General features: G+C 45.1%; 1 protein-coding gene across 4 annotated transcripts in view; it reads left to right on the top strand.

Moving 5' to 3' along the window:
- Positions 1 to 22500, top strand: part of LOC113804499 (uncharacterized) — a 374340-nt gene that overhangs the window by 329250 nt on the left and 22590 nt on the right. For all 4 annotated transcript variants that reach the window (XM_070128236.1, XM_070128238.1, XM_070128237.1 and 1 more), the window contains 4 exons: positions 3681 to 3836; positions 14118 to 14275; positions 15406 to 15574; positions 17780 to 17887. In XM_070128236.1, the coding sequence (XP_069984337.1) occupies positions 3681 to 3836; positions 14118 to 14275; positions 15406 to 15574; positions 17780 to 17887 (591 nt within the window). The remainder of the gene's footprint in view (positions 1 to 3680; positions 3837 to 14117; positions 14276 to 15405; positions 15575 to 17779; positions 17888 to 22500) is intronic.

Below are 22500 nucleotides of genomic sequence, written 5' to 3'. Positions count from 1 at the left end.
AACACAAGGATGAAGTCGGGAATCCTATCCGGGTGGAAAGGATTCTCTCTTGAGAAGGATTAGAGTTGGAGTGGATTCCGTTCTTTGATCCTCTCTCTCTCTCTCTTTCTTTTTCTCATTCTTTCTTTCTCTTTCTCTCTTTCTCGCTTTCTCTCTCTCCCTCGTTCTTTCTTTCTTTCTCCCTCTTTCTCTCATTCTCTCTTTCTCTCTCTCTCTCTTTTCTTTCTCTCTTGCTCTCTCGCTCTCTCTCTCTGTTTCTTTCTCTCTCTTTCTTTCTTTTTTTCTCTCTTTCTTTCTTTCTTTCTCTTTTTCTCTTTCTCTCTTTTTTTTTCTCTCTCTCTCTGATGATGATAATGATAATAATAATAATAATGATGATAATAATAAAACTCGAATGGCAATCATCTTTTAAATAAAACTTGGAGCTGTCTTTAATTACCCAACACTAATTAGTAATTTGAGTTTTGTTTACGAGGAACACATTCTAGCAGAGACGAGGCGGTTTGTTTATCTCTTTGTCTTTCTGTCTATCTATTTGTCTATCTATCATTCATTCTGTCTATATGTGTGTGTTTGTGTATGTATGTGTGTATATAAAATGTGTGTGTGTGTGTGCGTGAGTGTGTGTGCGTGTGTGTGTATGTGTTTAGATAGATAGATAGATAGATAATGTGCGTATATAATGTATATAAGAAAGAAAAATAGAGCATCGTCTTCCCTTCCCTCCCCTCCCCCCCCTTCTCCCCCTCGCCGGCTGTCAACGTGACTGGCATGTGTCACCAGCTGGCCAGATTGCTCCTCCCCCTCCCCCTCCCCCTCGCCTTTCTTCTTATCCTCTATTTTTTTCCCTTTTTACGCGAGACTCATCTTCTCTTTTCCTCGTCCTCCTCCTGTGTTTACTTGTTTTATTATTCTTGTTAATTTTATTATTTTTCGTACGCATGTATCCCCCATCCTCTCTACTTCTTCTTCTTCTTCTTCCTCCTTCTTTCTCCCTCTCCTCCTCCTCCTCCTCTCCTTCCTCTTCTTCCTTTTCCTCCTCCTCCTTCTCCTCCTTCTCCTCTTCCTCTTCTTCCTCCTCCCCCTCTTCCACCCCCTCCTGCCCCTCCTCCTCCACCACCACCTCCCTTCTTCTCCTCCTCCTCCTCCTCCTCCTTCCTCCTCCTCCTCCACACCTCCTCCTCGTCCTCCTTCTCCTCCTCCTCCATGCCCCGTCCCATCCCCCTTCCCCCACCCCCTCCCCCTCCCCCCGGCAGGAAATAAGCAGCAGGTGTGATTGCATGATTGCTTGCAGGAAACTGCTCGTAAACCCTGGTGGTGCGAGCGAAGGTGCAAAGTGCATTGCAAGAGGCGCTGCAGCGATTGCAAGAACGGGAAAGACGAGTTGGTTGGTCCGTGTTGAGCTGTTCTTGGGAGAGTGTCTTTGCGGATTGTGATTGTTTTTGTATTTGTCTTTCATGTCGGGGGGTGGGGGTGGGAGGCTGATGATGTGTACGTGCAAACATTTTAGATTTGTGCGTGTGTGTGTGTGTATTGTATATGTATGTATATTTCTGTATGTGTGTGTGTGTGTATTGTATATGTATGTATATTTCTGTGTGTGTGTGTGTGTGTGTATTGTATATGTATGTATATTTCTATGTGTGTGTGTGTTTATATTTATGCATATATATCTATATAGATAGATAATAGACAGATAGATAAAAGATGGTGTTGATAGTGATTTGAAATACAGCGATGATATTTAAGTCAGACAAGGTGCATAAATATGAGAGAAAAAGAAAGAAAGAGAACGAACGAAGGGAAGAAAGAAAGAAATAGTGAGCAGCGAGAGAAAGAGAAAGAAAGAAACAGCGAGAGAAAGAGAGAGAAAGATTAGAAAAATATATACTTATGAAACAGCGAGAGAAAGAGCAAGATTTTAAAAATATAAATATACTTATGGCCACGAACTTCTGTCGCCGGGTGTACCATACATCCCCCCTCCCCCCCCTCCCCCTTAAAAAAAAAAATCTCACCGATTCTTACTTACACACGTTGTCTTAACGCCCGTTGAGAATATTGGCAACCCGTGATCAGCACACACTTTGCAACACACTGTGATGGAGCTGCTGTGTAGGTATCGACAGCGTGTCAATGTGCGTTCGCTGATTAAAGATGGGTTGGACGAACGCTGAGAGAGAGGGAGTGGGGGAGGGAGGGAGAGGGAGAGGGGGTGGGAGAGGGAAGAGGGAGGGAGAGGGAGTGGGGAGGAAGAGAAGAGGGGGTGGAGAGGAGGGAGAAGGAGAGGGAAGGATGGAAAGGAGGAAGAGAGAGAGAAAGACAAAGAGGAAGAGAGAGAGAGGGTAGGAGGGAGAGGCAGAGGGAGAGAGGGAGAGGGGGTGGAGAAAAGAGAGGGGGGAGGGGGAGGGAGAGGTAAGGGGAGAGGGAGAGGGGATGGGAGAGAGGGAGAGCGAGGACGAGTGGGAGGGAAGAGAGAAAGTGAAAAAGGGAGAGGGAGGGGGAGAGACGGAGAGGAAGAGAGAGAGAGAAGGAAAGGGAATGGGAGAGAAAGCGTTAGGGAGATGGTGGTGGTGGTAATGTTTATTTTGTTGCTGCTGTTAGTTCCTGCTGTTGTGTTGTTGTTGTTGCTGCTCTTGATTTTGTTGTTTTGGCATCTTTGCTGTTGCTGTTGTTCTGTGGCAGATAGGAACTCGTTCATATGTAGATTGATAATTGTTCAGTCACGCGTATGTAAAGGGACATACTCGTGTGCTCGTGTAAGAATGCGTATGCACATAAGTACACGAGTACTCTTGTACACCATCTTTGCGCCTACGAACATATGCACAAAGTCACACTCACTCACTCACTCACTCACTCACTCACTCACTCACTCACTCACTCACTCACTCACTCACTCACTCACCACTCACACATACACTCACTACACACCACTCACCACCACCACCACCACTCACACCACTCACTCACCACACACACACACACACACACACACACACACACACACACACACACACACACACAAATATCAACACAAACACACACACAAACACTCACACAAATATAAACACAAACACACACAAGCATACAGATATACCCACACAGCGCCACGCACACCAACACAGGAAAGAAAGAAAGAAAGAAAAAGTGAGAATTGAAATGAATACGAAATGTAAAATAAATGACAAAATACAAAGAAAGCCAAAAGCCATCGCAGTCCAGAGTAAAAGTGTGACGTGAAAACAGCTGAGAAAAGTTTGTGAAAGAAGCCAAACTTTTTTTTTTCGAAAGCGGAATTCAGCACGAGATGCAGTTCGACTTTTGGCGAGTCGTGTGATTATGTTTTTTTTTCTTGTTGGCGTGGATTGAGTATTTTGTTGTCTCTTTTTATGTCTGTTTGTATCATCTTCCTTTCTTTCTCTTTTTCTTTCTCTTCCTTATCCTCTTTCTGCTTCTCCTCTCTCTCTCCCTCTCAATCTCCCTCCCTCCTACCTTCCCTCTCCCTCCTCTCTTCCCCCTCCTTCTCCCTCTCCCTCCCTCCCACCTTCCTCCCCTTCTCTCTCTCTTCCCTCTTTCTCCCTCTCTCCCCTCCCACCCTCCCCTCCCACCATCCCCCCCATCTCAAGACACCCCCACCAAGACCTCCTTTGCTAACCCCCCTTCCTTCTCCCCCGCAGGTGAACCTCTCCGTGGACCTGAGGAGCAACACGCTGCCCTTCACGATCCCTCGGCTGGGCACGAAGGCCGCGGTGGTGCCCCTGTCGCTGCCTCTCTCGTGGGACGCCGCCATACCCCGGCTGTGGGAAGTGCGCTCCAGGATGGATGAGATGAAGGTGGGTGTGGTGGGGCTGGGTTGGGGGTGGGTGGGTGTGAAAATGGTAATAGTAATGATGATGATAATGATAACAATGATAATAATAATAATGATAATGATAATGATAATAATAATAATGATAATAATAATGATAATAATGGTTTTCATTTCATACACATTAGTAGACACCCATATTCCTCATTTATACCGTACACCATACCTGCCATGATCAGTTTCCCTTCGTAATAATAAAGGTGTTGTCACACAAGCACTTTTTCCGTCATTTTTTTACAAATTTCTGAAATTTTGTCAATTTTTGAGCGAATTGTCGATTTTCTAGTTAGACGATAATGATCGTTTCCGTCTGAAAACCTTAACGTCAACTTTTCAACCAAGCATAGTCAAATCAAGAGTTATATTCGAGAATGTTTGTATTTACGTTAAATAAGATTATCAAAAAAATGACGGAAAAAGTGCTAGTGTGACAGCGCCTTAAGAAATCAGAACTAACTGAACCTTAGGAATTGGCAGAGAAGAAATCAACCCCAAGGATTAATGCCCTATGACACTTACACTTTTTCCGGCAGTTTTTACGTTTCCGTCTGAATTTGAGGCTTTCCGCAAGTATCGTTTGCAATCCGAACACCTCCCAGACGAATACGATTGCGACCGTTTCCGTCTGACTAATTTCCATCTTGATCTTGTGCTGCGGAGGATCTATACAGCTAGAATGTTTTTTTATTGACAGATTAGATAGAAAGAGTAAATGTAAGCATAAGCTGATATTTTAGAATATATATCGTCATATTTCTTTAAAATAACGTTATATGTACGAATATGTTCGTGTGATTCCCAGGCAGCAAAAATTGACGGAAAAAATTATAGTGTGATTGGGCCTTTACTTCTGCTTGGCGATACCGGGGTCCTGATGCAGCGGTCAGACTGGTTGCAGAATCAATGGGTTTCTTGTTGGAAGAAAGGGAGGGGGGTGGTTGTGTGTTTGTGTGTTTACTTATTGTTTTTGTTTATATGTATTTGTTTTTTTATTTGTTTATTGTGTGTGTCTGTTAATTAATGGTTATTTTTCATGTACTTTATATATATATATATATATATATATATATATATATATATATATATATATATATATATATATATATATGTGTGTGTGTGTGTGTGTGTGTGTGTGTGTGTGTGTGTGTGTGTGTGTGTGTGTGTGTGTGTGTGTGTGTGTGTGTGTGTGTGTGTATGTGTGTGTGTGTGTGTGTGTGTGTGTATGTGTATGTGTATGTGTATGTGTATGTGTATGTGTATGTGTATGTGTATGTGTATGTGTATGTGTATGTGTGTGTGTGTGTGTGTGTGTGTGTGTGTGTGTGTGTGTGTGTGCACATGCATAAATGTGCATATATATGTAAGTATATATATACTTTCTTTTATCTCTCTTTTGAGCGGAATTCAGCAAGCAGCACCTTTTACGTTTTTATCGTTTGCTTTCAAATTTCTTGTTTCCATCCCTTCCTCCCCTGTATTTATCAGACCTTCTCTCTCGTAATTCTATAATGATTCTTCGTCAGACCTTTAGTTTGGCTTTTAATCCTTCCTTCCCCATCTCCCCTCTTCCTTCCACCTCCCCCTGCCATCCTTCTCCACTCCTTCCCTTCCCTCTCCCCTTCTCTTGCCTTCGCCTCCTGTTCCTTTCTCCTTTCCCGTCTCCCCTCATCCTCTTCACACCTCCCCTTTCCTTCCTTCCCCCTTCCTTTCCCTCTCACCCTTCCCATTCCTTTTCCCTTCAGTTTCCCTCCCTTCCCTTCCTTCTCTTCTCTTGTCTTCTTCCTTCCCTTCCTTCCTTCCCTTCCTTCCCTTCCCTTCCTTCCCTTCCTTCCTTCCTTCCTTCCTTCCCTTCCCTTTCCTTCCATTCCTTCCCTTTCCTTCCATTCCTTCCCCTTCCTTCCATTCCTTCCCCTTCCTTCCATTCCTTTCCTTTCCTTCCTTTCCTTCCTTTCCTTCTTCCTTCTTCCTTCCTTTCCTTCCTCCTTCCCTCCCCTCCTCTCCCTTCCCTTTCCCTTCCCTTCCTCCTCCCTTCCCTTCCCTTCCCTTCCCTTCCCTTCCCTTCCTTCCTTCCTTCCCTTCCAGCTTCCTTCCTCAGCTCCTCCCCTCCCTTCCTTCCCATTCCCTTCTCCCCCTTCCGCCTCCCTTCCTCTCCCTTCCTTCCCCTGCCAATAATCCCCCTCCCCCCAAAGCCCCTTTCCCCTGCCTCCCCCTCCTCCCCCGCCTCCCCGCCTCCTCCCCCTCCTTGCATGGTTGCTCTGCAGTGCAACAATTATGGAGATTCGACAGTGCATATTGATGGTTGTGATAATCATCTGCGGGAGGAACTGTTAAGGATTGAGGTGTGTGTGTGTGTGTGTGTGTGTGTGTGTGTGTGTGTGTGTGTGTGTGTGTGTGTGTGTGTGTGTGTGTGTGATTGTGTGTGATTGTGTGTGTGTGTGTGATTGTGTGTATGTGAGTGAGTGAGTGAGTGAGAGAATGAGTGTGTGCGAGTGCGTGTGCGTTTCCTCCATTCCTTATCCTTCCTCTACCCCCACTCTTCCTTCTCACTCTTCTATCCATTCTTTACTTACTTTACGTGTACCTCCACGAGAGAAATATTTTTTATTTACTTGTTTTTTTTTAATATGTGTACGTGACTTGCTGATTCTCTCCGTATTTTTTATGTCTATTTATGGACAGATGTTCTATGCTGCTTCATCACATTTTAAACGAATGCTATCAATAAATCGATAATAAAGACATAAGCCATTTTCACGATGAAATGTACGCCTTATTTTTCTTCTGCTTCGTCTTCTTCTTCTTCTTCCTCTTCCTCTTCTTCTTCTTCTTCTTCTTCTTCATCTTCATCTTCATCTTCATCTTCATCTTCATCTTCATCTTCATCTTCATCTTCATCTTCATCTTCATCTTCATCTTCATCTTCATCTTCATCTTCATCTTCATCTTCATCTTCATCTTCATCTTCATCTTCATCTTCATCTTCATCTTCATCTTCATCTTCATCTTCATCTTCATCTTCATCTTCATCTTCATCTTCATCTTCATCTTCATCTTCTTCTTCTTCTTCTTCTTCTTCTTCTTCTTCTTCTTCTTCTTCTTCTTCTTCTTCTTCTTTTCTTTTCTTTTCTTTTCTTTTCTTCTTTTTAGTCGAAGGCTTTTCTTTTTCCCCCAAAGAATTAATATTTTGTCATGATACCTTTAGATAATACCTCATAACGATCCTTTTGATTTGAAAATACGACGACATATTCACAAATCATGGAGAAACTGCGGTAGATGTAGGTCTAAAATCGTATAAAAATCCATCTATGGTTATTATACATCGACAACCCGGGAAGTCCAAATCCGATTTATAGACCCAATATATAACGATATAAACATCTATCCGTTTATGATAAGCCTGTTTATACACCCAGTCCCTTATATCACGACCTGGAAAGATAAAATCAGATTGACTCCAAACACATGATTTTTAATTTCGCGTTTACATCTCTCCGCCAATCAGGAGCTTCCTTTGATGACGTCACGGAAGCGAAGCTGATGCTGCAATGTTGCACGCGGATTTTTATTTGTATTTTTGCGTGTATTTTTGCAGCGTTGTAGGATCGTGTCGTTCGGAATTTCGTGTTTTTTTGAAAAGTTGTTCTGTTCCAAGATAAAAAGGAAAAGGAAAAAGTTTGTGTCTCGTGAAAATGAAATTGTTTTGTTTCGTTTTGTTATATTTGCTCGTTGTTATTTTATTATTGTTATTGTTGTTATTGTTATTGTTGTTATTTTGATGATTGTTATTGATGTTAGTAGTATTATCATTATTGTAATTGTTATTATTATAGTTATTATTATTATTATTATTATTATTATTATTATTATTATTATTATCATAATCATTATTTTTTTCTTTTTTATATTATTATCATTTATCATCATCATTATCATTACTGATATCATTATTATTTTCATTATTTCTATCGTTATTAGTATTGTTGGTATTATTATTACTACTACTATTACTTTCAGAAGTTTTGTGTTATTAATATTATTATCATTATTGTTTTTATTATCATTCGTAGTACTAGTAGTATCATCATCATTTTCATATTTTTCCTTATTAATATTGTAATTGTTATTATTGTTTGTGTTATTGTTGTTATTATTATTATTACTATTATTTTTATTAATAATGATATTATTATTACAACAACAACAACTACTACTACTACTGCTATTGCTGATATCATAATCATTATCATTATCATTATTACCATTATTATTACTATCACTATCACAATACCATTAACTGTACTAGTAAAACAGTAGTATCGCTCTCTCCATCAAGATTTTAATTACCATTATCACTATCATTACAGTATTGACATATTTCCACGCGTAATACATCGTTTTACTGAGAATTTCATTTTGCGGCGAAATTAATTAAATTAAGCCTTTCGGACCTTTCATTATGATGTTGATTACTTTTGTCGGCTTTTTGCGAAATTAATACCTTGATTTTGTTCATTATTTTTTGTGTATACTTCTTTAAATCAACGAATTGCATTTTTATTTTTTCTCAAAATCCATATCGGGAAAATTATTTGCAATTTGTAATATTCATCTCGATTGCTTCCATGGCGGTGCATTGATCTTGCATATTTGCGGCGCACGAAGCTCATTCTGTTTCTCGCCAAAGTTTTCTTTTTCTCTCACTGAAGAATAGAAAAAGAAAGAAGAAAAAATGAAGAAAAGGAAAGGACAAGGAAAAGAGAAGAAAAAAAAAATTGAGCGAAAAATATCCGATATTTCGAAGTCAAAATTCTCGCTTTCGGATAATTCGCGCCATTTTAAGAGCCGAGTCAGGAATAGATCAGTTCCCTTTGCTCGCGAATTCTCCCATCGTGTTAATTGCAATCCAGTTTCTTCTTCTTCTTCCACTTATTTCTTTTTATGATTTTTTTTCTTCTTTTGTTCCTTTTCTGTATGATTTTACTTTTCTTTTTTCTTCCCGTCTCTTTTTTCTTTTTCTTTTTATCTTCTGTTCATTTTTTTATTCTTTCATTTTTTTCTTCTCTTTGACCTCTGCCTCCTCCTTCTTTTTCTTCTTCCTCCTCTTCCTTCTTTTTCTTCTTCTTCCTCCTTCTCCTCCTCTTTCTCCATTCTCTTCCTCCTCCGCCTTCTCTATCTCCTCCTCCTCCTCCCTCCCTCTCCTCCTCCTTCCTCCTCCTCCTCCTCCTCCTCCTCCTCCTCCTCCTCCTCCTCCTTCCTCCCTCCTCCATCTCCTCCTCCCTCCTCCTCCTCCATCTCCACCTCCTCACGTCCGCCAACCGATGCCTCCCTCCGCCGCCGCCGCCTTCGGTTTCCTTCCTCCGCCCAAGGATCTCACAGGATTCTTCCACCCCCCCCCCCTCCCCTTCCCTCCCCGTCGCCGTCGCCACCCCGGACCCCATTTCCGTAATTGGATTCCTCCCCTTAACGGCGCCGCTTGATTGCTCCCGCGCTCTCTTTTGTTTGCTTAATGGCCGGCGGGAGGAAGGTGGTCGCGGGAGATAGGTGGTCGCGGGAGGCAGGTGGTCGCGGAAGGCAGGTGGTCGCGGGAGGCAGGAGGTCGCGGAAGGCAGGTGGTCGCGGGAGGCAGGAGGTCGCGGAAGGCAGGTGGTCGCGGGAGGCAGGAGGTCGCGGAAGGCAGGTGGTCGCGGGAGGCAGGAGGTCGCGGAAGGCAGGTGGTCGCGGGAGGCAGGTGGTCGCGGGAGGAAGGTGGTCGCGGGAGGAAGGTGGTCGCGGGAGGAAGATGGTCGCGGGAGACAGGTGGTCGCGGGAGGCAGGTGGTCGCGGGAGCTAGGTGGTCGCGGGAGGCAGGTGGTCGCGGGAGGAAGGTGGTCGCGGGAGACAGGTGGTCGCGGGAGGCAGGTGGTCGCGGGAGGCAGGTGGTCGCGGGGGGCAGGTGGTCGCGGGAGGAAGGTGGTCGCGGGGGGCAGGTGGTCGCGGGAGGAAGGTGGTCGCGGGAGGAAGATGGTCGCGGGAGACAGGTGGTCGCGGGAGGCAGGTGGTCGCGGGAGGTTGGTGGTCGCGGGAGGCAGGTGGTCGCGGGAGGCAGGTTGTCGCGGGAGATAGGTGGTCGTGGGGAAGGCAGGTGGTCGCGGGAGGAAGGTGGTTGCGGGAGGAAGGTGGTCGCGGGAGGAAGGTGGTCGCGAGAGACAGGTGGTCGCCGGGGGCAGGTGCTCGCAGCAGGCGGCTGGTTGCGGGAGATAGGTGGTCGCGGGAGGAAGGTGCTCGCGGGAGGCAGGTGGTCGCGCGAGGAAGGTGGTCGCGGGAGGAAGGTGGTCGCGGGAGGAAGGTGGTCGCGGGAGATAGGTGGTCGCGGGAGGAAGGTGGTCACGGGAGGAAGGTGGTCGCGGGAGGCAGGTGGTCGCGGGAAATAGGTGGTCGCGGGAGGAAGATGGTCGCGGGAGACAGGTGCTCGCGGGAGATAGGTGGTCGCGGGAGGAAGGTGGTCGCGGGAGGCAGGTGGTCGCGGGAGATAGGTGGTAGCGGGAGGAAGGTGGTCGCGGGAGGAAGATGGTCGCGGGAGACAGGTGGTCGCGGGAGATAGGTGGTCGTGGGGGGGCAGGTGGTCGCGGGAGGCAGGTGGTCGCGGGAGGAAGGTGGTCGCGGGAGGAAGGTGGTCGCGGGAGGAAGATGGTCGCGGGAGATAGGTGGTCGCGGGAGGCAGGTGGTCGCGGGAGGAAGATGGTCGCGGGAGACAGGTGGTCGCGGGAGATAGGTGGTCGCGGGAGGAAGGTGGTCGCGGGAGGAAGGTGGTCGCGGGAGATAGGTGGTCGCGGGAGGAAGGTGGTCGCGGGAGGAAGATGGTCGCGGGAGACAGGTGGTCGCGGGAGATAGGTGGTCGTGGGAGGGCAGGTGGTCGCGGGAGGCAGGTGGTCGCGGGAGGAAGGTGGTCGCGGGAGACAGGTGGTCGCGGGAGACAGGTGGTCGCGGGAGACAGTTGGTCGCGGGAGGAAGGTGGTCGCGGGAGGCAGGTGGTCGCGGGAGATAGGTGGTCGCGGGAGGCAGGTGGTCGCGGGGGCAGGTGGTCGCGGGGGCAGGTGGTCGCGGGAGGCAGGTGGTCGCGGGAGGAAGGTGGTCGCGGGAGATAGGTGGTCGCGGGGGGCAGGTGGTCGCGGGGGGCGGGTTGTCGCGGGAGGAAGGTGGTCGCAGGAGGAAGGTGGTCGCGGGGGGCAGGTGGTCGCGGGAGGCAGGTGGTCGGGGGAGGAAGGTGGTCGCGGGAGATAGGTGGTCGCGGGAGGCAGGTGATCCCGGGAGGAAGGTGGTCGCGGGAGGAAGGTGGTCGCGGGAGATAGGTGGTCGCGGGAGACAGGTGGTCGCGGGAGGAAGGTGGTCGCGGGAGATAGGTGGTCGCGGGAGACAGGTGGTCGCGGGAGGCGGGTTGTCGCGGGAGGCAGGTGGTCGCGGGAGGAAGGTGGTCGCGGGAGGAAGGTGGTCGCGGGGGGCGGGTGGTCGCGGGAGACAGGTGGTCGCGGGAGGTAGGTGGTCGCGGGAGACAGGTGGTCGCAGGAAGCGGGTGGTCGCGGGAGACAGGTGGTCGCGGGAGGTAGGTGGTCGCGGGAGGAAGGTGGTCGCGGGAGGCAGGAGGTCGCGGGAGGCGAGTGGTCGCGGGAGGCAGGTGGTCGCGGGAGCTAGGTGGTCGCGGGAGGCAGGTGGTCGCGGGGGGGCAAGTGGTCGCGGGAGACAGGTGGTCGCGGGAGATAGGTGGTCGCGGGAGCCAGGTGGTCGCGGGAGGCAGGTGGTCGCGGGAGACAGGTGGTCGCGGGAGGCAGGTGGTCGCGTGAGGCAGGTGGTCGCGTGAGGCAGGTGGTCGCGGGGGGCAAGTGGTCTCGGGAGACAGGTGGTCGCGGGAGATAGCTGGTTGCGGGGGGCAGGAGGTCGCGGGAGGCGGGGGGTCGCGGGAGACAGGTGGTCGCGGGAGACAGGTGGTCGCGGGAGGAAGATGGTCGCGGGAGACAGGTGGTCGCGGGAGGAAGATGGTCGCGGGAGACAGGTGGTCGCGGGAGATAGGTGGTCGTGGGGGGGCAGGTGGTCGCGGGAGGCAGGTGGTCGCGCGGAAGCAAGTGGTCGCGGGAGGCAGATGGTCGCAGGAGGCAGGTGGTCGCGGGAGGCAGGAGGTCGCGGAAGGCAGGTGGTCGCGGTAGGCAGGTGGTCGCGGGGGACAGGTGGTCGCAGGAGACAGGTGGCCGTGGGGGGCAGGTGGTCGCGGGAGACAGGTGGTCGCAGGGGGCAGGTGGTCGTGGGAGGCAGGAGGTCGCGGGGGGCCAACGTGCGGGCGTGCGTGGGTGGATACAAGGGACCGAAAGCACACACGTACGCGGGTAGGTCAGGAGGCGGACCCTCACACGCACAAACGCGCTTGTGAATACGGGTGTATGGATAGCCCTATATATGTGGATGTTGTAATGTATTATATATGCATCTTTGTACTATGTGTATATTGCACACTTCTTGTGCGTATTTTTCTGGAAATTCCTCCTATTTGCGAGTCGTACTACTGACTTGTAGAGTCTCACAATATATAAATTTATATATCTATTCACACACATGCACGCACATGCGCGCGTACACACACACACACACACACACACACACACACACACACACACACACACACACACACACACACACACACACACACACACACACACACACACACACACACACGTACGTACGTACGTACGTACGTACGTACGTAAACAGTATTCTTTGCAGCAAGAGTATCTGCATGTGCAATATTATTTCTTCCTCACACCGCCAAATATTTCTATATTACAGGATTCACCCAGGATTTACCTTAAACAAAATGGGCTTAAACCAACGCACTTTTTTAGCCAACCCCTTCCATTTAGATTACACAAAGCATAAGGCAAGCAGCAGACTTTGGCGCCATTTCTCTCTCGCGGGAATTAAAAAATAGAAGAACAACAGAATTTGGCGCCTTTTCCCTCTCTACCGGGAATTTAAAAACAACAACAACAGAATTTGGGACCATTTCTCTCTCACGGAAAAGAGAAGAAAAAAAAAAGACAGCACTTGAGTTGCCAAATACCGTCAGAAGCGCCTCGAACTCCGTGATCCATTCATGAGCCCTAATGGCGGTGTCATTAGGCAATAATCATACGCCTCGAAGCAGTGGGACGGAGAGAGCTTGAGGTCTTCATTATTCACAAGTTCATTATTCACTGCCGTTGTTCAGTTATTCAGTCGATGCGTCGTGACATCAGGGCATTTAGGCGTCGACTTATTCATGACCAATTTTTTTAACCACGTGCCTGTTTTTTGTTTTGTTTTTTCAAGGTTTTATTCATTTATTTGTTATATACGTATTTCTTTTTTTCTTCTTTTTTTATACCGTTATCCTGTGACGTAAAGAAATCGTTATTGTGCTGCAGTATCGTTTTATTTTTCTCTTTTTGTAGTAAACGCGAGCGGTATATTTTATTATTCTTCGTCGGACTGACGAGAACGACCACATATTTTCGATAACGGCTTTCCATTGATTCCTTATCTTGCAATGCCATTGATTCTGCAACTCTTGTCTTCTTTCTCCTTTTGTTTGCCCCTTTTCTCTCCCTTTTTATTTATCGGAGGTATGTTTTGTGTTTATTGAGTTTGTTATCTTTGCTGTTATGTGTTTTTTTGTCTTTTTGATGTTACAGGTTCTCTGTCTCTCTCTTTCTGTCTGTCTTTCTCTGTCTCTCTCTTTCTGTCTCTCTCTTTCTGTCTCTCTCTTTCTGTCTCTCTCTTTCTGTCTCTCTCTCTCTCTCTCTCTCTCTCTGTCTCTCTCTCTCTCTCTCTCTCTCTCTCTCTCTCTCTCTCTCTCTCTCTCTCTCTCTATCCATCTATCAGTTTTTTTTTTCTATCTGTCAATCTTTCTATCTCGATCATTCGTTATATATATGTATGCACGTAGAAAAAGAAAAGAAAAAGGTAGATAGAGACAGAAATAAAAAGAAAGAAAATAACTAAACTCTCTTCCCTTTTACCCTCCCCCCTCATTACCCTCCACCCTCTTCCCCCTCCTCACCTCCACCCCCACCCCCTTCCACCCCTCCACCCCCCTCTACCCCTCCACCGCCCCCTCCTCACCTCCACCCCCTCTACCCCCTCTACCCTCATCCCCCACCCGTGGGGGGATGAGGGTAGAGGGTACCCACCACCCACCACCAACCTGATTCACCACCTCCTCCTCCTCTTCCTCCTACAGGCCTCGGCGGACCCGGTCGTCTCCTACGGACTCGTGTGGTGGGCGTACCGACTCCTCCCTGGCTCTTGGGCGCGGGGCCTCCTTCAGCGCCTGCACCAGCGGATGTCCCTGCAGTATTCGTCGCTCCCGGGCCCCACGACGTCGCTCCTCCTCGGCGGGTAGGCTGTTGGGGAAGGGGGATGGCGGGGGTGGGGTGGGGGGTGGGGGTTGGTTGGTAGGGTGAGAGGTATGAGGTGGAGGGTGGTGGTAGGGTGAATGAGGAATGATGGTGATGGGGATGGTTATGATAACGATAAATGGTGATAGGATGAATGTTGAATGATGGTGATGGTAATGGGGATGGTTATGATGATGAAGAAGGTGATAGGATGAATGAGGAATGATGGTGATGGTAATGTTGATGAATGGTGAATGATGGTAGTGTTGATGATTATGATGATGAATGGTGATAAGGATGATAGAAATGATGATGGTAATAATAAAAGTAATGATGATAATTGTGATGGTAATGGTGATGGTAGTGTTGATGATTATGATGATGATTGGTGAATGATGATTATGATGTAATAATGAAGGTAATGATGATAATGGTGATGGTAATGTTGATGGTAATGTTGATGGTTATAACTGATGACGATCTATGGTAATAATGAGGATAAGGATAATGATAATAACAATGATGATGATAAAGGGGGTGCTGATAATAATTGTTTGATAAGGGTGATTGCGAGGGTGGTAGTTATGATGAATATGGTGATAGGAGGAATAATGAATGATGATGGTGATAGGAATGTGGATGGTTATGAAGATGGATGATGGATGATGATAATGATGATTATCATGTTGATGGTTATGATAATGGTGATGGTGAAGATGATGATAATGATAGTAATGTTGATGGTTATGATGATGGTAAATATGAAGATTATGATGATAATGGTGATTATAATGTTAATAGTGATGATGATGGTGATTATGATGATAATGATAATGATAATAGAAAAGATGATAATAAAGAGGGTGCTGATAATAAGCGTTTTTAATTAGAACAATTATAATAGTAATGTAAATGATGATGATACTCGTAATGACTTCCCTTCTCCTTTGACCCACCTTCCCTCTAACCTCTCCCCTCTTACCTTTCCCCCTCTCCTCTCACCCCCTCACTTCTCTGACCTGCCCCCTTCTAATCTTTAACCTACCACTATTTGGACCTCTGACCTCCCCTCCCCTTTTACCCACCTTCTCTCTGACCTTCCTACTTATCTGACCTCTCCCCGTGTTGCAGATACACCGTGAAGCATATCTACAACGTGTCTCCTCCCCGTGACCCAACGCCTGTGAGTGTAACCGTGCTGACCTACGCTGACCAAGTTCACGTGTCCGTCGCCGCCCGGAGGTCACTGCCCTCCGCCCTCGCCATCACCAAGGGCATCCTCGCCGAGTTCGAGAATCAGGTGAACTTAGGTCAAAGTTAGGCATGTCGGGGTAAGAATAGATTAAGGTTAAGTGGGAGGGAGTGCCAGGTAGTGCTAAGTAGTAGGAGGGAGTGCCAGATAGTGCCAAGTAGTAGGAGGTGCCAGGGAGAGGGAGGGGGTGCCTGGAGAGGGAAAGTGTGCCAGGGAGAAGGAAGGGGTGCCAGGAGAGGGAAAGTGTACCAGGGAGAAGGAAGGAGGTGCCAGAGAGAGGGAGGGGGTGCCAGGGAGACAGATTGGGGCCAGGGAGAGGGAAGGGGTGTCAGAGAGAGGGAGGGGATGCCAGGGAGAGGGAAGGGGTGCCAAGGAGAGGGAAGGAGTGCCAGGGAGAGGGAAGGGGTACCAGGGAGAAGGAAGGAGTTGCCAGAGAGAAGGAGGGGGTGCCAGGAGAGGGAGGGGGTGCCAGAGAGAGGGAAGAGGTGCCAGGGATAGGGAAGAGGTGCCAGGGATAGGGAAGGGGTGTCAGGGAGAGGGAAGGGGTGTCAGGGAGAGGGAGGGGTACCAGGGAGTGCCAGGTTTGCTTTATGAGTAATGGATGAATGTTGGACGGGGTCATATCCGATTGTGAATGATGAATGGAATTTTGGCAACGTGGACTTTGGATTTGAGGGAGCAGGTGTGTTGTCTCTCTTTCAGTAAATGGTTTTGAAGTAAAAGGGAGAGAGAGAGAGAGAGAGAGAGAGAGAGAGAGAGAGAGAGAGAGAGAGAGAGAGAGAGAGAGAGAGAGAGAGAGAGAGAGAGAGAGAGAGAGAGAGGAGAGAGAGAGAAAAGAGAGAAAAGAGAGAAAAGAGAGAAAAGAGAGAGAAGAGAGAGAAGAGAGAGAAGAGAGAAAAGAGAGAAAAGAGAGAAAGAGAGCAATAAACTACGGATATTAATTCGTTGACAATTACAGAGTGATAATGAATCATCATCAAATACTCAAGAGCATTTTTACCTCAGTGATAATGATAATATGGATGATATTGATAATGATGATATTAATGATGATCATAAAGATGGTAAAGAAAAGTAATTAATAGTAATAATAATAGTAATAATTATGTTGATAATAGAAATGATAAAAGTGCTGATGATAATATTGATAATGATAATATTAATGATGATGATGATAATACTAATGATGATAGAAATACTCAAACCATTAATGGTGATGATAGTAGTAATAGTAATGATAATTTTGATGATGTTGATGAAAAAACAGATCATAATAAAGAAGAAAATAAATTTGCACAAACCTTGGTATGTGAAACGTGGTACAAATAAACCGTAGAGTTTTTATTACTCTTATTCAAATTAATAATTAATTAATAATAATAAGTAAATGAATAAAATGATAGAATGGAAATTGATGATGGGAACACTTCTGGATAGTTACTGATACAGAAGAGATTCTATAATTAAGAGAAGGTATTTTTCGTATAAGCACAAGGATGCATGTAAATTCCTTTCTCCCTTCCCCTCCATCTATCTCTCCTCCCCTTTCTTTCCCTCTCTCTCCCTCTCTTTCTTCCCGCCTCTCTCTCTTTTCATTCATCCTTTCTACCTCCTTCCTCCTCTTTCTCTTCCGTCTGTTCCCCTCTTCGTCATTTCCTTTTTTCATTTCCCCATCATCTTCCCCCTACCACGACTCACCCTTCATTTCCCTCTTTTCCTCTTGTCCCTCCTCGTCATTTCCCACTTTTCGCCATTTCCCTCCTTGTTATTGCCTTCTTTCCATCATTTCCCTCTTCGCCATCTCCCTCATTTCGTCATTTCCCTCCTTGTTACTTCCCCTTTTCCTCATTACCTTCTTTTCCACATCCCCATCATTTCCTCATTCCCCTCTTCTCCATCATTTCGTCATTTCCCACCTTTTCATTTCTCTTTTAATTTCGCTCTTTTCCTTATAACCCTCTTTTCCACATCCCCCTCTCTTCTCGTCATTTTCTTCTTTTCCTCGTGTCCCTCTTCGCTATCTCCCTCATATCGTGGTTTCCCTCTTTTACTCATTACCCTTTTTTTCCACATCCCCCTATTTTCTCGTCATCTCCCTCGTTTCCTTATGTCCCGCTTCGCCATCTCCCTCATTTCATTTCCCACCTTTTTTCCCCTCTTCATTTCCCTCTTTTCCTTATTACCCTTTTTTCCACACATCCCTCTTTTCTCGCCATCTCCCTCGTTTCCTCATGCCCCTCTACTTCTCCGCAGTGTCACCAGATGGCAGACCTGCTCGCCAACCGCCGCATCCCGGGAGAGCAGCGTCGGAGCCTTATCTTCTCCGTCAGTGAACTCAACCACACGCAACCCATCTCTGACGTAAGTACTGAGTGAACGCGTGCATGAAAAAAGAAAGAAAAAAAATTGTATTATGTATATATATTTTTTTGTTTATTAGGGGCGTAGATGTATTTGGTCTATTTGGTCTATCATCACCAGGTGCATCTTGCTTCAATAAAGAAAAAAATATATACAAGTTAGCAGTTATCTACTCACTCTCTGCCTCTCTCTCTCTCTGTCTCTTGATAATTAATATGCAGCTAACTCTATGTTCTTGCTAACTTTGCCGTAGGTTTGGAATTACATGTATATTGCTTACAAGATATACGCTCTTTGTTATAAAAAGGATTGAAATTAATTTAAAAAGGATACGAAATCAGATATTACACTTTCATCTTCACTTTCTGTCTTGTCCTTTTTGTTTGTAATTCTTGTTATACTATTGTTTTTTAAATTTTTATTCCCTCCTCCCAATTTCTCTCTCTCTCTCTCTCTCTCTCTCTCTCTCTCTCTCTCTCTCTCTCTCTCTCTCTCTCTCTCTCTCTCTCTCTCTCTCTCTCTCTCTCTCTTCTCTCTCTCTCTCTTCCCTCTCCCTCCTCCCTCTCCCTCGCCGTCTCCCCTCTCCCTCTCCCTCTCCCTCTCCCTCTCCTCTCCCCCTCCCTCCCCTCTCCCTCTCCCTCTCTCTCTCCCTCTCTCCCTCCTCTCTCCCTCTCTCCCTCTCTCCCTCCCCCTCTCTCCTCTCTCCCTCTCTCCCTCCCTCTCTCTCTCTCTCTCTCTCTCTCTCTCTCTCTCTCTCTCTCTCTCTCTCTCTCTCTCTCTCTCTCTCTCTCTCTCTCTCTCTCTCTCTCTCTCTCTCTCTCTCTCTCTCTCTCTCTTTCTCTCTCCCCCCCAGGTTTAACTACTGATTGGTCTGTCCTAATAAAAATCAAGAAATTGATACTGCTGACTAAAATTTTTCAAAAATATCCCGTAAACACTAGCATATTAGTGCTGATTTTGCTTGTGTCTTGCTTGTGGTTTCTGTCTTCTACTAAAATGTGTCTCATGGTTAAAAAAAAAAAAAGTTTGATTACTCACATTGAAATGTATATTAGTATATTAGTTTTTGTTTTTTCTTTGTACGAGAAAGTATGTATACCACGTATTATTGTCGATATTTTATGCAGGTATGTATTATTCACAGATTGGATTGAACCCTTTATTTACGTTTGTGATTTTGATTATACATGTTTTTTTTTTATGTGAGATTTTGTTGTGTCTGTGTAATATTATTTCCTAGTGCTGTGACAATTGAAAGTTTCTTTTTTTATCAGTTACTAGTGTGAGTAAGGTAATGTTCATTTATATTACGTCAAACGGAAAATGTATGGTTTTCCGGTCATTCTCTTTTTTTTTATTTGTATAGGTGCGGCTAAGAGTCAGTGTGAGTGTGTATATATGTGCGTGCATGTCTAGATACCTGTGTGTGTGTGTGTGTGTGTGTGTGTGTGTGTGTGTGTGTGTGTGTGTGTGTGTGTGTGTGTGTGTGTGTGTGTGTGTGTGTGTGTGCGCGTGTTTGCGTGTGTGTGTGTGTTTGATGAGATTTGTGGAATGAACGAAACAAACGAAAAAATAAAATTATGAAAAGGCTAGAAGGAAAGATTCGCTACTAACTCCAGTATTTGATTAAAGTCAAAACAGAGATGTCTCATTATTTCTGATATTATTATGAATGTCAGTGATGGTATCTTTGATGTTATAGCTATTAGTATTACTAGTATTAAAAAAAAATGTTTGGTCACTGCAAAGACCTCCCAAAAATGTGTGACTTGACAACTGTTTATTTTTTTCTATTGTTCACATTGTAATTGTATCAGTATTATCCTTTTACTACTGTTCGTATTGGAAGTACATAGTTCAGTGGGTAGAGCGCTGGCTTTTGCAGTCACCGTCAGCCCCACTCAGTCGTCTCAGCTGCAAGTACTGGTATGCTGACGTCAACATGTTGGGGTCAAAGTCGGGGCGGAAAGGAAATGGCCACTCTACCGCATCATCCCGTGGCTTAATTAGCATATTTCTTTGCGAGTATATTTGCCCTTGGTTCTAGGACCAACTTTGACTCAACTGGGATGGTTCAAGTTATTGTAAAATGAATGCTAGATATATATGTATCCGTTCCTTGTGAGTGAGTGAGTGAGTGAGTGAGTGAGTGAGTGAGTGAGTGAGTGAGTGAGTGAGTGAGTGAGTGAGTGAGTGAGTGAGTGAGTGAGTGAGTGAGTGAGTGAGTGAGTGAGTGAGTGTGTGTGTGTGTGTGTGTGTGTGTGTGTGTGTGTGTGTGTGTGTGTGTGTGTGTGTGTGTGTGTGTGTCTGTGTGTGTCTGTGTGTCTGTGTGTCTGTGATGTATGTTGTGTGTGTAGTGTGTTTGCGTGTGTTAGTGCATGTATGTGGTAGCATTTCTTTTCTACTGGATAAGATGTGTTATTTGAAAATGGCAATTTGAATTTAGAATGAAATCTTTTGCGTTTCAGGTATGAGGATTATTGTATCATTTTCACATTATCCACATTAATTTTATTATTAGTATTATTTTTCTTATTTTTGTTGTTGGTGTCATTATCATCGCCAATATTATCATTATCATTGTTAATGTGATTGGTATTATTATTATTATTTTTTGTAATTTATTATCTTTGTTATTTTTATTGATTATGTTCTAACATTTTTTTAGTGTTATCATTAATATTATATTTTGTTATCACTAATCATCAACATGATTACAGATTGAAATTCTACAATAAAGAATTCCATGGTTATCTAGCAATAGACATGAATACCAATGTTATTGATCTTTTAAGAAATATAAATTAATAGGATTAAAACAAACACACACAAAACATCACAAAATAATTTACTCTCCTTTAGAAGGTTTAATAATCTTCAGGAATATTTAAGAATAAGATTTGCACACATTAAAGACAAGAATCAAATTTCGTTTATATATCACTCGGTCTCCACCATCACGTTGCTTCTTTGGAATGAAAAATAAATAAATAAATAAATAGAAAATATATTTCGATTCCACATCACTCAGTCTCCACCTTTACCTTTCCTCTTTGGAATGATAATAGAATAATGATAATGAGGAATGAAGATCATAAATCTTTTTCGTTTATACATCACTTGGTCCTTACCGTAATCCTTTTTGTTACATTGCTTCTTTGGAATTGAATGTTTTGAAGATGAAAGGCAAAAATCTATTTCGTTCATACATCGTTGAATAACCCAACTTTATAGATTATAAATAGATAAATAAATAAATAAAAACTACTTCGTTTAGACATCTCTCAGTCTCCACCTTTACTTTTCCTCTTTGGAATTAAATAAAACAAAAAATAAAAGACAAAGACCTGAATTCTACCATCACATAGCTTTTTGGGAATTAAATAAAAAAGTAATTAAAAGAAAAAGAAAACCCTACTTCGTCTGTAAACAAAAGCAAGAAGAAATAAAAAGACCAACCTTTATTTCGTCGCAAGTTGCACTCGTTCGAGGCGTGGGGACCGTGGCGACGCGGGTACTGAGGAGGACAAGGCGGTGTTTCTTGAAGGAGGAGGAGCTGGATGAGGTGATGGTCTGGAGGAGGAGGAGGAGGAGGAGGAGGTGCTGGGAGAGGAGGTGTTCCTTGTGGCGGTGTTCTTAGGACGTCTCCCATCCCGCCAAGCCCATCCTCCATCTCACGAAATAGGTGATGACGGCACCTTACACAAAGGGTCGCTTTTTTTTTAATCGTGCATCTTCTAATCTTTCCTTGTGTGTATTTTTTGTGTGTCTGTGTCTTATTCGTTTTTTTTTTGTCGTCCTATGTTTGTTTTTATGTTTATTTTGTCTGGGATTGCCTTTGTTTTTTATGTTTTGTGTCTCATGTCTCGTCTCTACGTGCCGTATCCCACCACCTCCCCCCTCCCCTCCCCTTCCCTTCCCTTCCCTCCACTCCCCTCCCCTCCCCTCTCTCTTTTTCCCATAAGCCTGTCCCCCCCCCATCCCCCTCCCCCCTTATTTCGTGGTTGACGACCAGTTTCTTTCCTTCATTTTTTCTCATCTTTCTCTTTGTTTTCCTACTTCTCTATTCTCTTACTCTTTATGAAATTGTTTCGTTAAAGGTATCAAAAGAAAGATTTTTTCTCTCTTTCAAGGCAGCTTTGTTTAAGATTATTTCCTTTCCATCTACATTTTTCTTCTTGCGTCCTTCCTGACTTTCGTTTCATTATGGAACTGGATCTTCTTTGGATATTTCTTTTTGTCATTTTTTATCCTTCGTTTCTTTTTCTTTACTTCTTTTTTTCTCTTTCCATTTTTCTATCCATTCCCTTCTTTCATTCTCCTTCCTTCTTTCTCTTCTCTTTGTTTGTCTTCGGCCAATAGCAGCACGCCCCTCCCCCTCTCCCCTCTCCCCCCTCCCCTTTGGCCTCCTGCAAATCAGCTGTTTTTTCATGTGAAGAATGACAAAAAAGAAAAGAAAAAAATAGTCCCTGGCAATGTATTTTAATTTCTTTTATCACATTTGTCCCTCTCTCTTTTAAGCTCTTAGTCTCACTCTCTCTCTACCTCTCACTTTTATACCGACTTGCTCTTACTCCCACTCTTATTCTCCCTCCGACCTGCTCTTATTCCCA

Source organism: Penaeus vannamei, chromosome 12 (assembly GCF_042767895.1).
Source record: "Penaeus vannamei isolate JL-2024 chromosome 12, ASM4276789v1, whole genome shotgun sequence".
Taxonomy (NCBI): Eukaryota; Metazoa; Arthropoda; class Malacostraca; order Decapoda; family Penaeidae; genus Penaeus; species Penaeus vannamei.
The sequence above is the reverse complement of the archived record's forward strand: the minus strand, read 5'-3'. Positions and strand labels throughout refer to the sequence as shown.